The sequence below is a fragment of the Lissotriton helveticus genome, chromosome 4_1 (genome assembly GCF_964261635.1).
Source record: "Lissotriton helveticus chromosome 4_1, aLisHel1.1, whole genome shotgun sequence".
Classification (NCBI taxonomy): domain Eukaryota; kingdom Metazoa; phylum Chordata; class Amphibia; order Caudata; family Salamandridae; genus Lissotriton; species Lissotriton helveticus.
This window is the reverse complement of record NC_136063.1, coordinates 2,129,173,914-2,129,187,646: the sequence shown is the minus strand read 5'-3', so window position 1 is coordinate 2,129,187,646 and position 13,733 is coordinate 2,129,173,914. Positions and strand designations below refer to the sequence as shown.

At 48.1% G+C, this 13,733-nt stretch overlaps 1 protein-coding gene across 1 annotated transcript in view; it reads right to left on the bottom strand.

Moving 5' to 3' along the window:
- The window catches only part of ATRX (ATRX chromatin remodeler), a 1,815,989-nt gene that overhangs the window by 182,193 nt on the left and 1,620,063 nt on the right, over positions 1-13,733 (bottom strand). The window contains exon 34 of the mRNA XM_078688830.1: positions 5,461-5,586. Within this exon, the coding sequence (XP_078544956.1) occupies positions 5,461-5,586 (126 nt within the window). The remainder of the gene's footprint in view (positions 1-5,460; positions 5,587-13,733) is intronic.

Genomic DNA, 13,733 nt, shown 5'->3' with positions numbered 1-13,733 from the left:
CTATTGTAACGGTCTGATGGCATGGGTAAAAAAGCAGACGCTAAAAAAATTACAAAGCGTTCAACACGCAGCTGCACGTTTGGTACTAAAACTGCCCAGAAAATCTTCGGCGTCCGCGGCCCTCAGGATATTGCATTGGCTCCCTCTTCATAAAATCTTACTGACCACCTTCAGAGCGTTAAACAACATTGGCCCGAAGTATCTTTCGAAAAGATATACCCGTTACAATCCGACCAGAGTTTTAAGATCAGCAGGCTGTAACCTTATCAATATTCCCACATTTCATTACAAAACTAAAGGTGGAAAAACTCTGTGTCCTGGTTTCTAGGGCATGGAATGCTATACCAAAAGAACTAAGACTACTAGATCGAGAAGCCCCTTTCCGAAAACAACTCAAAACTTGGCTCTTCAACCTGTCAGATGCATATGTATTGGCCGCCATCTAGTTCTCACCTCTGTTGACTCCCCCCTTCCTTAGCGCCAGGATGCTTCTTCCGGAGCGACAGTTCGCGCTTTACAAATATCGATTAGCATAACAAAAAAGAACGCTACCATCCAGTCTCCGGTGTCCAGGGCAGCTTCTCCTTCCAGAGGAAGCCGTTGACGTTCCGCAGTTTCAAGATAGGGCGTAGGCCCCCTTTGCCCTTCTTGGGAACCAGAAAGTAGTGAGAATAGCAACCACTCCCTACTTCTGGCCCAAGAACGCGCTCGATGGCCCCCTTGGCCAAGAGGGACGATACTTCCTCTTGCAGAAGTTGCAAGTGATCCCCGGACACACGGTGGTACTGCGGTGGCATGGCTGGAGGGGTCGCCTCGAAGGGGAGGGAGTAGCCCCTTCGGACAATTTGCAGCACCCACCTGTCTGAAGTGATGTTGCGCCAGTGGAGGAGTTGATGGCAGACCCTGCCCCCCCACTGGCGTCAAATGGGCCTGAAAGCTCGGACTAGGAGGGCTTTGAGGCAGATGCTGCGGGGGTGGGTGTGGGATGGCCTTGCCGTTGTCCCCTGGCACCGCCACGGCGGTTACCACGTCCGCCGCCGCGCTGGATGTTAGACTGCGGCCTGTGGCTGGCAGGATGTGAAGGGGCGCCCCTTCCTTGGTCACGAAAGGAGCGAAAGGCAGAAGAAGGCTGACGCTGGCCCGACAGGCCCAAGGACTTGGCCGTAGCCCTGGAGTCCTGAAGCGTTCAAGCGCATGATCTGCCTTGCCACCAAAGAGGTGGCTGCCATCGAACGGCATGTCCATGAGGGTGTTCTGGACATCAGCAGAGAAGTTGGCGGCGAACCGTCACCGTCGTTGACATCGCCCTGCCCAGCGAATCTGTGGTATCCAGCCCACATCGAATGGAATACCGCGCTGCGTCTCGTCCCTCCGCAAGGGCTTGAGCGAGCTTGGCCCGGGACCCCTCCGGGCACTCCGGCCGCAACCCACAGAGAATGGGTGAAAAGGCCCAAAAGACAAGCGGTGTTGACTGACTGCAACCCCAAACTGAGGAAGGAGAACAGTTTCTTGCCAAACTGTTCATACCTTTAGGATTCCCGATCCGAAGGTGCAGTCCGGAATGCGGACTGGGAAGTAGAGGCCTGGATAACCAGGCTCTCGGGGTGGGGTGGGTGGACAGAAAACTAGGGTCGCCTGGAGCCGGGCGGTGGCGCCTAGCGACGTTCCTATCTACAGGGGAAACTGTAGCGGGCCTGGACCAGGTGCCCAACAGGACGTCCGTGAGAGCCTCATTAAACGGCAGTAGAGGCTCCGAAGAGCCTGCCTGCGGTTTAAGGACCTCAGTGAGGATGTTAGACCTCACAGTCGCGACAGGGAGCTCAAGAGCCAAGGCCTTGGCCGCCCTCTTCAGCACCACACTATAAGCAGCCCTCTCCTCCGTAGCCACGGTAGGAGGGGAGACAAAGCCAGCGTCCGGTGAAGTGTCTAGACCACTGGCTTCCCCTAGCTCGTCTGTTCAGTCCTGAAATGACTGACGCGCCCATGTCAGAGGGTCCTCAAACCCCTCCCAGTCACCCTCGCCCTCCATCTCCTGAAAATCAGGTGCAAAGGATGGAGCCGGATCATAGAAGAATTGCTCTTCTGCCGGCGACGAATGCGGCGTTGAGCGACGCCGGACCGACCCCGGATCCGGACCGAGGGAAGAACCAGGGACGGCGCCGGGGGCGACACCCTAGGGGTCGATGCCGGCGGGGTCGTAAGGTCGACCAGCGGCGACCCGGAACCGGATCCATCGGGGCCCTGCGGCGCCGGGGCCAAAGCAACGGACGACGCCGGGGCTGAAGCACCCGGCCCGCTTCGGCTCTCAGCCGGGACAGTGGGGCCCGAAGGCGCCGCGGAACCTGACGGAGGAGAGAGCGACTGTGAGAAGTTGGCCTGATATATGATGCTCACTAGTTCTAGTGATCACCTTGTATTAGTCCAAACAACCCTTATGGTGATTGGTTGTAAGTCAACCTTATAGACCAGCTATCCTAATGGTAGCATGGACAAAGCAGTCTTAGGCTAAACTCTTTTGGCATGTGAAGCCAGCTGTTTTACCACAATATAACCCCTTGAATACCAGATGAAAGGACACCACACAGGTTGTTATGAAAATAAACTGTATATTTATTAATAACAAACACCTCTGAACTCTTTATGAGGTCAGAGGGCTAAGCACATGACAATCTCTTAGGAAAAATACGATAAGTTGCACAAAATTACAATGGTGCCCTAGGGGCACGACAAACCATATACTAAGTAAGTGGAATGTGAAAGTCAATAGAAGGAATGGAGCTGTCCAGAGGCTGTAGGATCGTTGGGACCATGCTACACTAACACTAGGTAAGTAATAGGAGGCCCACGGAACGCGTGTGCAGAGTGTGAACTCACACGCGAGATGCGTAACAACGTCTATGGACAGTACAGTTCAAGTTAAAGGTGAGTACGGACAATCCTGACTAGGTAGGACTAAAACGACTGTGGAACTGGACACTAGGACAGTTAAACTACCCTTGAGCACCGAAATGCTCTCGTTACCTCACCCACGGGCTGCGGGTGCATAGGTGCAAAGTCGTGTCGGGTTCTCGCGTTGAAGTCCATGGAGCCTGAAAGAAAAGATGCTGCAGGCGACCAGGAGGAAGATGTCCGGTGCAATCCAAGGGTGGATTGGTGAAGAAGAGGACCTGAAAGCAGAGGGGACAATGTTCAAAGTCACTAGCCAGTGACTGGAATGGAACCAGGAAGGAACCAGATGTCGTCGTCGCGATCAGGTGAAGAGTGGACGCTTGACTCTGCAGCCACGTGGACCAGGAGGTGTCTTCGACGACCAGGATGGAGGCACGAGCTGTCCCACGCAGGCTCTCGCTGTCGGCGGTGTTGGATCCGGGATCGGCGTCAACAGGCCTTGGCAAAGGCAACCCACGCGGTGAGTGAAGAAAGCGTCTGGTGTGGACTAGGAGAGTCTGGGGTGCCCCTCTTTTGGAAGGGAGCAAGGGCCAGTCTGGAGCAACCAGACCAGCAGCAAAGATTCAAAGGTTCGTCGTCTAGGAGGCCACTAGCCAGCCGGCAAGTGACCAGAGAGGACAATTGGGGCCACCTCTTTGGGTGGTGAGGTTAGTATCCATGTGCCCAGGCCCAACGTGGGCTTGGGCACCAGGAGCGGCGTCGGGACAGGAGGCAAGAGGGGCTCAGAAGGACCATCTGGCACTAGGGCTACCCTGCCGGCACTATTCCAGGTATAAAACCTCTCAGCTCCTTGGCACACCAGAGGTAATGGGTAAGAAGCCCAAGAGCTGGAGCATAGTTGCATTCAGCAGTCCGATTTGGTTTGGCATGGCTGAAGACGCTGGGAATTCAGGTTGTGCCGGAAACTGCTGCGGAATCTGAAGTAAGCTGGCTTCGAGAATGAGCTCAGGAATGTTGACACTGCCCATGTTCTTGCTCAGGGGAGTGCAGGTGGCATGAAAGAAAGGAACTCAAATTCAACTTCTTGTGCTTCTTATGCTTACCTGTAGACCTGGAATGCAATGAAGATCATCCTCTGGAGCGGCTCCATGACTATGGGAACGGGATCGAACTTTGGCACAGAATTGGACATAGAGCGGTACCGGAGCAGAGTTTTCGTTTGTTTGGAGAAAAACGTTCGCCTCTCGTTCCCCGATTGCCTTCCGGTTCATCGACAGGCAGTCTCCACAGGTCTTGGAGTTGTGGTTCGACCCCAGACACCACAGGAACACCTGACAAGAATCCGCCACAGACATCCGCTTGCAACAGTCATTACAGGGTTTGAAACCGGACGTTTCAGGGGTTGACATCCCTTGCACTCTGTTTCAGAATTAGAGAAAACTGAGGTAATTTGTTTCAGAGATGAGAGGAAGCTCTGTGTCTGGAGATGCAGAAAGAAAGGAACTGACGTCAATGTGCAGGAGTGGTGCCTATATAATCTCCACACATCATTTCTGGAGCAGAACGGCCTCAGCAAGGAGCTGCAAGGAGCCACCTTCCAGCAGAGAGGTACTGCTGAAAAGTTTCTTGCATATTCATTGGTAATATCTTTAGAATGAATAAAGTAGTATTTTAAGCATATTTTAATAATGTGCAAGTTGCCACTAATTAATTACACAATGCCACTGGGTTAGATCCTCTAAACTTTCAATCAGAGGGATCCTTAAATCTTAGCTGGGTTTTACCAGTTCCAATGTCCTAATAAGGTTTGAAACACAATAGCACATAAGTTACCAAAACACTTCTTACAGAGGCTTCTTCATCCATATTTGGAGAAAAAGCATCTTCACAACAACAACTGTACAAAATTGTGTGTTTAGATACAGCTACTGTCGTTGTTTGGAGCCCTTTATATAGTAAATAGTAAAACCTAACTGATCAGGCAATACCTAAACCTATATAAAATAGTACTTGATCTGCGTCATGTACTATATCCCAAAGTCCAGCATGGAATTGCGGGACATATATGAAGTGTATATATAGTGATGAATGAAATGGAGTAGGATTGAAAGAGATAACAAGATTATATATTAGCTGTATAATGATGACAGAGAGACCTGATGAATTTATGGAAGCGGGACGCCACTTTTTATCTTTGGGGGAATTCATCTTCTAGAGTTTTTAGTGCTTTATTAAAATAGAAGTAAATGGAATAAAAATACTCAATGTTTGGAAACCTGACTGGCGATGTGAAGGTAGCTATTGCTTTTATTGTTGCTGCTGACATTTCTGTTGTGCAAGGCTATGACAATAAGTAAGCTTAATGATGCCATTATGTTAATTTAAATTAAACAACAGTCTAGTGCAGGAAGTAATAAACGGACCAAGTAAAAGTTCTCCATTAGGCAAGTAATTTACTTAAAAGTCACATTAAATTCTAGTGGCTCTATTAAAAGCTCAAGCAGGGATCCACCTGAATTAAAGAATGACAAAAAATTACAAAATGATAATTCTACTTTGTTTTTCACTTACCTCAAGCTGTGAATTTGACAAAGCAGACAGTGCTCCAAGATTTAGAGACATGTAAGGGGCTTGAGAAGGGTAATTGGTTTGGGTATAATTAATGCCAGCAGACATGCTCAAGCGATTGGTCAAACCCTGAGAAGAGAAACAAAAGTCATGATTTACTGAACAACAAAACATTATACGAGGGTGTTCATATTCACTTGAACAGGCCATTTAATATCAAAATAGAATCAAGTTGACATCAAAACAAAACGTCTTTTTAGTATAAACTACATTCACGAATCTTGTTAAGTTTCACAGTGCTCCATTAAAACTAGTCATAATCCAGCATTGGTAACAGCAAGGGCTGAGATATTCCTACATTCCCGATTGTAGGAGGTGCTAATGGTTGAAGCAACACAGAATCCTTTCAAGTGTAAAGAACAAGTTTCTTACCTTCGGTAATGCATTATCTGATAGAGACAGGATCTAGCCGCAGATTCCTTATTTTAGAATCTTCCCCAGTTACAAGACAATCTGGAATTTTATTCGCATAGCATATCCACACGTCAGTGGAGGGCGTCGCGCGACTCTATACCGACGTCGCCCACGATATGGGACGTCGACGGAATCTATAAAAACTCCCTCGCTGACGTCCGTTTCTTCAATGACTATTTTCCTGGAAAATGCCTATTGAAACAGTGTGCTAAGATAAAAGACACCCTTGTGTCAAATAGTCCCTGGATTCTTCCTTTTTTTTTCAGGATGTGAATGATCATAATGAAATTTCTGAGACAATAAAAGGCTCAGTTCGTAGGGAGGACGGGCGGGTCGTTAAGATATCTGCGGCTAAATCCTGTCTCTACCAGATTATGTGTTAGCAAAGGTAAATAACTTATTAATCTTATTGAGACATCTAGCCACAGATTCCTTACTTTAGAATCAAATACCGTAGCATAGCATCCTCGGAGGAGGGTCTGCGAACTGAGACCATGGAAAGACTCTTACTATAAGACACCTGGTCCAGAACAAGAGAAAACAACCAGACAGTCCTAATAACTTAGTTGAGCAATAACATAATTTACCAAATAAAAACCCGCAAAAGAACCCACAGGTAAGTAAACTTGCAAGACATTTAAACCATGGGAATAAAATTCCTATGTTAGTATGATTAATCTGTGTCAGGAGCTAACCAACAATAGGAGTATAAAACAATTTGCCACCCTAATGGGATCCAAACCATGCATTCTCACCGTACAATATGTGTGGACAGAACCACAGTAACCAAAGTCAAACATATTAAAAGCATGGAGAGAACATTACCCCCGACAATAAGACACCATCACCAAATGACCCTATGAAATAAACCCATTTGGTCTTAACATTGCCGCTGCCTTGTGTTTGTTGCCCTGTGTTGATTGTACTTTTTTTTTAACTCTTCTGTATTATGTTCTGTATGAATTTGACCTGCACTGCTGCTAATTTTTAAAAAACCTTTTAATAGACCGTTAAGACTTTGTTTCTCTTACCTTCTCACATCGGCCAAGCGCCGATCTCACTAGTTTGTTTAGGCCCAGCAGGGGCATCCAATCATGGAGGGTGCGGGGGAGGAGCTAAAGCTGCACCCGACAATTTAATGACAGTAGCAGTGCGGGAGCGCCAAAGGTAAGCCCGTCTTCGCCCAGTCACTATGCCCAAATTTTAAGTTATTCGATGACTGAATTAAAGTATTGCCATTCTAAAGACCACCCACTTAACTCCTCCATTTGCCCCAGATTAGTTAAATTGGGGATTCTGAAAACCAGTGATTCTTTCCCTGAACTCAATCAACTGCCTCCTGCTGTAGACTTTACTCAGCGACAGGATAGCCATAGGATATCTGAATTTACAAAATTATATATAAATACTCAATCCTTGCTAAAACATAAGTTGGACATTTTTCATTTAATGGACGCCGCCATACCAGATATACTCTTATTAACTGAAATCTGGCTCTTGCATGAGTCTTATCCCGATATTCTGGCCGCTCTTGCCAACAATTACTATATTCTCCAGGTCAATCGGTCTTCTGGGAAAATAGGGGGAGGGGTGGCCGCCATAATCCACCAAGAACTGAATTTTACCACACTCACTGCATTAGATATCACCTCTGTGGAAAACTGTTATTAAACTGGACTCCGTTTCGACACCCTTAATTTGTGTACTGTTGTATAGGCCCCCCGAGAATATGCCTCTTTTCCCCCAATTATTGGGGAAACAAATATCACACTTAATAATAAACCATGCCAAAATACTGTTGATTGGCGATTTTATTTATTGGGCTAATGATGTGATTGGTGGCCATGCTCATCAGAATTGACAGATTTACTTAATGGGCTGAATTGTGTCCAACATGTGACCTCCCCAACACATATAAAAGGATACACCCTCAATCAAATATGGACCTCCAACCTTACTGCCACCACGCTGGCAGTGTCCCCATACACAGGGTCTGACCATTTTTTAATAAAGTTTTCTATTAATAATCTGACAGTAGCCAAACACCCAGTCAAGAGGGGCTAATGGCAAGGAAATGGAACCACATTGATATCTATGCCTTCTGTAACTCGTTTGCGACTACAGTACCCACCAATCAGCCTTCTGTTGACTTAAGTGAAGAAAATATTACATCATGGCTAATAGCAGCTTGCAAGAAACATGTCCCTTTTAGGAAAATTAAAATAGTCAGGTGTCATGATGCCCAGAGATGGTCTTCAAAAGACTTAAAACTTCAAAAATGATCTCTGCGCCAAACAGAACGGATCTGGAGACAGAACTACTCTGATAAAAAAGATATTTATCAAGGCCAACCTAAAGAATACAAACAATCCATTCCTTATACTAAAGCTAGCTTCTTCTCTACTAAGATTTTGAATTCCACTAACAAATCAAAAGAAATATTTGCAATTGCCACTGAGCCATCCAATCCAGACATAGTTCTAATGAAACTTGCTCCCTCCCAGTCACTAACTCTTTGAACACTTTTTTAATCAATAGAATCACCACTATTAAAGCCAGCACCCCAGTTAACCTGTCCCGTGATGCTTTTCAAAAGGCTTTTAGAAATCCTCACTCTGAATCAATTCTCTGTAATCAGCAGAGAAGTCTTTCTGAACCTGCTCATCAGAGTTCAGTTTGGATCTTCTGCTGACAGCTGTCCCCCTCATATTATGAGAGAAGGTTTTACTGCAAAATCTGACCCTGCCCTTTCTCTTCTGAATGGCTCATTAATACAGGGTTGCGTTCCCAGAGCCTTTAAAGAAGCAGTAATAGTTTCCCTTATCAAGAAACTGGTGCGGACCGCTTGATCCCATTTATCTGCTCCCTTTTCTGGCCAAGGTGTTGGAAACTCATGTGGCAAATTGCCTCTGCTCTTTCATTAAGCAGTCCCATTTCCTTGCTTCTCACCAAACAGGCTTCCGCTCCTCCCATCCAACCGAGGCAGTAATCCTGACCGTTTTAGATGAATTAAGGAAAGAAGATGACAAGGGTACCACTCAAGTCTTGGTGCTCCTTGATTTTTTAGCTTTTGACACGGTTGACCACGTAATTTTGGTGTCTTCAGACCCCTCCCAATCCCCTTCGTCCTCCATCTACTGAAACTCAGGGTCAAAGGATGGAGCCGGATCAAAGAAAGGTTCTTCAGCCGGCGTCGAGTGCGGCGTCCGTCGACGCCAGATCCGGACCGAGAGTGGGATCAGGGATGGCGTCGTGCGGAGACGGCGCCGGGGTCGACACCCTGGGGGTCGACGCCGGCGGGGTCATGAGGTCGACCACCGGCGACCAGGATCCAGAACAGGATCCAGCGGGAGCCTGCGGCGTTGGGACCGAAGTAGCCGACGGCACCGGGGCCGAAGCACCTGACGGCACTGGTGCCGGAGCACCCGGCCCGCTTGGACTCCCAGTCGGGGCCCGGAGGCACAGCGGGACCCGACGGAGAAGAGATGGACCGCATGGCCCTGAGGAAGGCCTCTATCTCCTCCGGCGTCGCGTTCAGCTCAGGGACCGGCGGGTGTGGAGCTGGCTGTGGTGACTGCGGCTCCGGCGGAGCCGGTGTCGCCTGAACCCCCTGCTGCATCGCACGAGCGACAGGGGGGAGTCAGAAGAGCGATGGCGTCTCTTCGACTTCTTGTGCCTCTTACCTGAGGACTTGGAGCCCGACGAATGGTGTCAACTTGTCGAGCTTCGATGACTGTGGCCCCATGACCGGTCCCTCGACCCCCTCCTAGACCGGGACCTCGAGTGGCACGGGGCCGACTGCCGGAGCTCGAGGCACTTGCGGGACCGCTCCCGCCTAGCCTTCGACGTCAAGGCCCGGCAGTCGGGGCACGACCGGTCGTCGTGGTCGGCCCCAGGGCAATACAGGCACCGGCGGTGGGGATCGGTAACCGACATTAGTCGGTTGCAGTCGGTACAGGGCTTGAAACCAGGCATTCCCTATCGGCACCGAGAGTCGCGAAGACTCGAGAAGAGATCAAAAAGATCAAAAAAGTTTTAGCCAAAAAATGACTAAGGTACTGCTTTCTCCGGACCTGCGCTAGCTGGCGCGGAAAAAAGAAGAACTACGTCAGCGCGCGATGGCGGCGTCTATGTACTCCGACGACGTCATCCCGGCGCCAACGACGACGGACGCGGAGTCGCAGACGACGCCTACCGACGTGCAGGGGTACTGCTACGCAAAATTTTCCGGATCCAGTCGACGCCTGAGGATATTCTAAGGTAAGGAATCTAATACTAACCTGTTTCTTTCAGATTAGAATAACGGGATGGAGGGTTTCCCTAGAGGTGCAAACTTGTCTCCTTGGATTGATTCCCCGAGACCACAAACACAAAACCAGCAGGAAGTTCCTGGTATTGGGGCTTGTGACAACTAGGCGGCGAATAGCCATCCACTGGCTGGCACAACATGGGCCGCTGATAGTGAACTGGAAAGCGGACCTGAAGAAATGGGCATTGGCGAAGGAGGGGCACATATATAGTACCAGAAGGGATGCCAAACTCCCGGAAGTATTGCAGGCGTGGGGGCTAATGGTCCAGGAGATAGAGAGAGGCTACCCTAGAACACAGATGGTATCGCCTAGGGATGGTCACGTGGGAATTGAATCCCCCAGACAAGGGGAGAGACAAGAGGATACCCCTGATTGAATTGCTGTTAGGTGGGCCCGGTGGGGGAGGGGAGGGGGGGAAGGGATGGAGGGGGGGAAGGGATGGAGGGAGGGGGGAGGGGGGATGGGGGAGGGGAATGGTGTGTTGGGGGGAGGGGGGATGGGGGAGAGGGGGATGGCGTTCAGTTACAAGTTACTGTGATTATTAATGCTAATATTCATACTAATTGTCGGTTTGGTAAATACTTCAGTGGCAACCCACATTGGATCAATAGCTTCTGACCAGGGATTGTATGGGCTATTGTTCAGGGTGGTCCGTGAGATGTAACTGTTTAAACATGTGAAGTATACCATACAACTGCAATAAAGAAATTAAAAAGAAAATGGTAGTATAAAGTTAAATAAGATATTAAGTATGGAAAAGAAACCTTGATAGCTAGTGAAAACCAAGGCAAGTATGTGATCTTACTTTTATGACTAGAGACCCATCTGCAGAGGATCTAGAAAAAAGTCCCCCATACTGAAAGCAGAAACTTTATAGGACTCCATAATAAAAGAATCCACTGATCTATAAAATAAACATCAATTTGTGTATGCCACTTCGCAAAGTGTGAACTGAACCAGCAACTAGAGACAAGTAAATAATTAAAAGTTATTCCCTAGATGAGCAACGATCCTGTATGACCGGAAAAAAGTCTTATACAAAAAGTAGCACCCATAAGGCCAACATCTCTTACCCTCAAGGACCAAATACATGAACACGAAAAGTACAGCATTAGAGAGAAATGTCCTTCTGAAAAGAAGAAAATCTTTAGTAATAAGGCACAGCGTCATACCAACTCAAAAAGAGTCAAAAATATTAAGTATTCCTCATAATAGAATCGCCTGAGAAAGTATGTCTGCCTGGAGACCTGTAATAGCAAGACATAAACCCAGGAAAAACAAACAAACATGTTCAAGGAACATGTGCAAACCAACAATGTCTATACGAAGGGGCAAAAGAGGCAATCAGCAGCAATGGCTCTAAGACAAAACCTGTAGAGCAAAACAAGTAGTGTCTTAAAACTCAAAGATGATAATCTTTTGGTTAACAAATGTTCTAAACCTCGCAGAAAACTTTTATTAACCGCATGCGTGCGGGCGGAATTCCGCTCGCACGCTGAGATTTGCGGAACCGCATGTTACGTGACAAGCTGGGCTCGTCACGAGCGTGGGAGGAGGCTACCTCATGACGAGCCCAGCTCGTCATGAGCGTGGAAGGGGTTAACAATCATAAGTAGCAATCCATCAACTAAATGTAAGGCAGATATCAGGGAAAAATCAGAAGACACTAATAAAGTAGGCTACCAGCTGCTTTCTGTGAAAATACCAGAAGAAATTTTGGGATAGACCTCTTAGTGCTGCACTATTCCATCAGTGGCACCTCAAACTATTGCATAAGGTCATACAAATACCATATACAATTATAAGAGACACTTCATCATATTAACCAACACTAGGAAAGAGGGTGTGAGAAAGTGTCCTCTTTCTTGCATGGTATGCCCCACTTTTTGCTGAATTTGCTGATGTGCTTTGACTGAGTGTGCCCTGGTCTCCTGTCAATCAGTTACCAGGTCCTGTGCTCCTTCCCTAAAACTGCATTGAAGCCTAAACCCAATTGACATCTATGGGCACAGCTAAGCCCTGGTAAATGGTACCACAGGTACCCAGGGCACAGTGACCAGAGAAGGCCCCTAAGGGCTGCAGCACTTATTGTGCCACCCTTAGAGGCCTTGTAACCCTGACACACACACATTGCCTTTGCAAGCTCTGTGTCTTGATGCAGAACAGTGACGAGTCGATATGGCACACATGCCTGTGTGCCATGCCCACAAACCACTGCCCTGGCATCCATCAGTTACCCCTCTACCTGGGTGCCCAATGCCAGTGGTGAGGGTACAGGTGCATGAGCCCTTTACTCCTACAGTACCCAAGACCATTCCTGGGCACTGTAAGTGAAGTGCTGCCAATAAGAGTATATGGTGCTGGGAGTTTGTCATCATGAACTCCACAGCACCATAATGGCTGCACTGAAGACTGAGAAGTTTGGTATCAAACTTCTCAGCACATTAAACCCACACTGATGCCAGTATGGGATTTAATGTACAACGCACATCAGAGGGCATCTTAGAGATGCCCCCTGAAACTCTACCAACTCCCAGTGACCTGACCGAGTGGCTGTCGAGGCTGCCACCCCAAGACATGTTTCTGGACCCCTGGGTCGAGAGCTTGCCCCTCTTGGGGGCCTGAAGCAATGTACATCCTGAGACGAGGTGCCAAGCCTCCTCCCCAAGGATGGGCAGGGTTCACAAAGGAGAAGCTTCAAAGGCATACTGCATTTATGAGCCTCTCCAGACCACTTGCTGTACTCAGCAACTGGTCCCCACTGGTTCTACCCCCCACTTTGGGTGGGAGAACCAGCTGGAAAAACAAAGAGAGGAAGAGTATGTAGGAAGGTAGATCCCTGACTATGGTTGCCCCCAACTTTTTGCCTGGTGTTTTGCTGGTTTTCTGACTTAGTTGACCTGGGGCCCTGCTATTCAGGACCCCAGGTCCACTGCTCTCTCTGTTAAAATGGATTCCATGTACCCTAGGTACATATCTGATTGGATACTGAGTCACCTTATCAGTCCCTGTACAGTATACCTTAGGTATCCAGGGCATAGGTGTACCCAGGGCCTACCAGGGGCCGAAGCATGTATTATGCCACCCCTGGCTGGCCATCCAAAACTGACAACTGGCTGCTTGACAGCTGGGGCAAGGTGGTGTAATCACCCTTTGCTTTAGATATAGTATTCCTATATCTAACCCTAAAATGGACACATATTCCTATCAGTCACTCCTATGGCAGGCCTTAACAATCCTGAAGGCAGAGTGCTTGGAATAATGTGAAATGGTGCTCTGGCATGAGCTGAGCCCGTTTGCAGCTTGCGGAACCAAGTCCTAATAGCTGTTCCATGATAACGCTATACCATATACTCTTACGTGCATTATGTACCTCGCGGTCATATGCTAACTTTGGTATAACATTATCAAAACATGTCGAGTAAGGTGTCATACGAATTGGAATACTAACCCCTCGCCAATTCTGGCGACGGGGTTAGCATTCCACCCTTC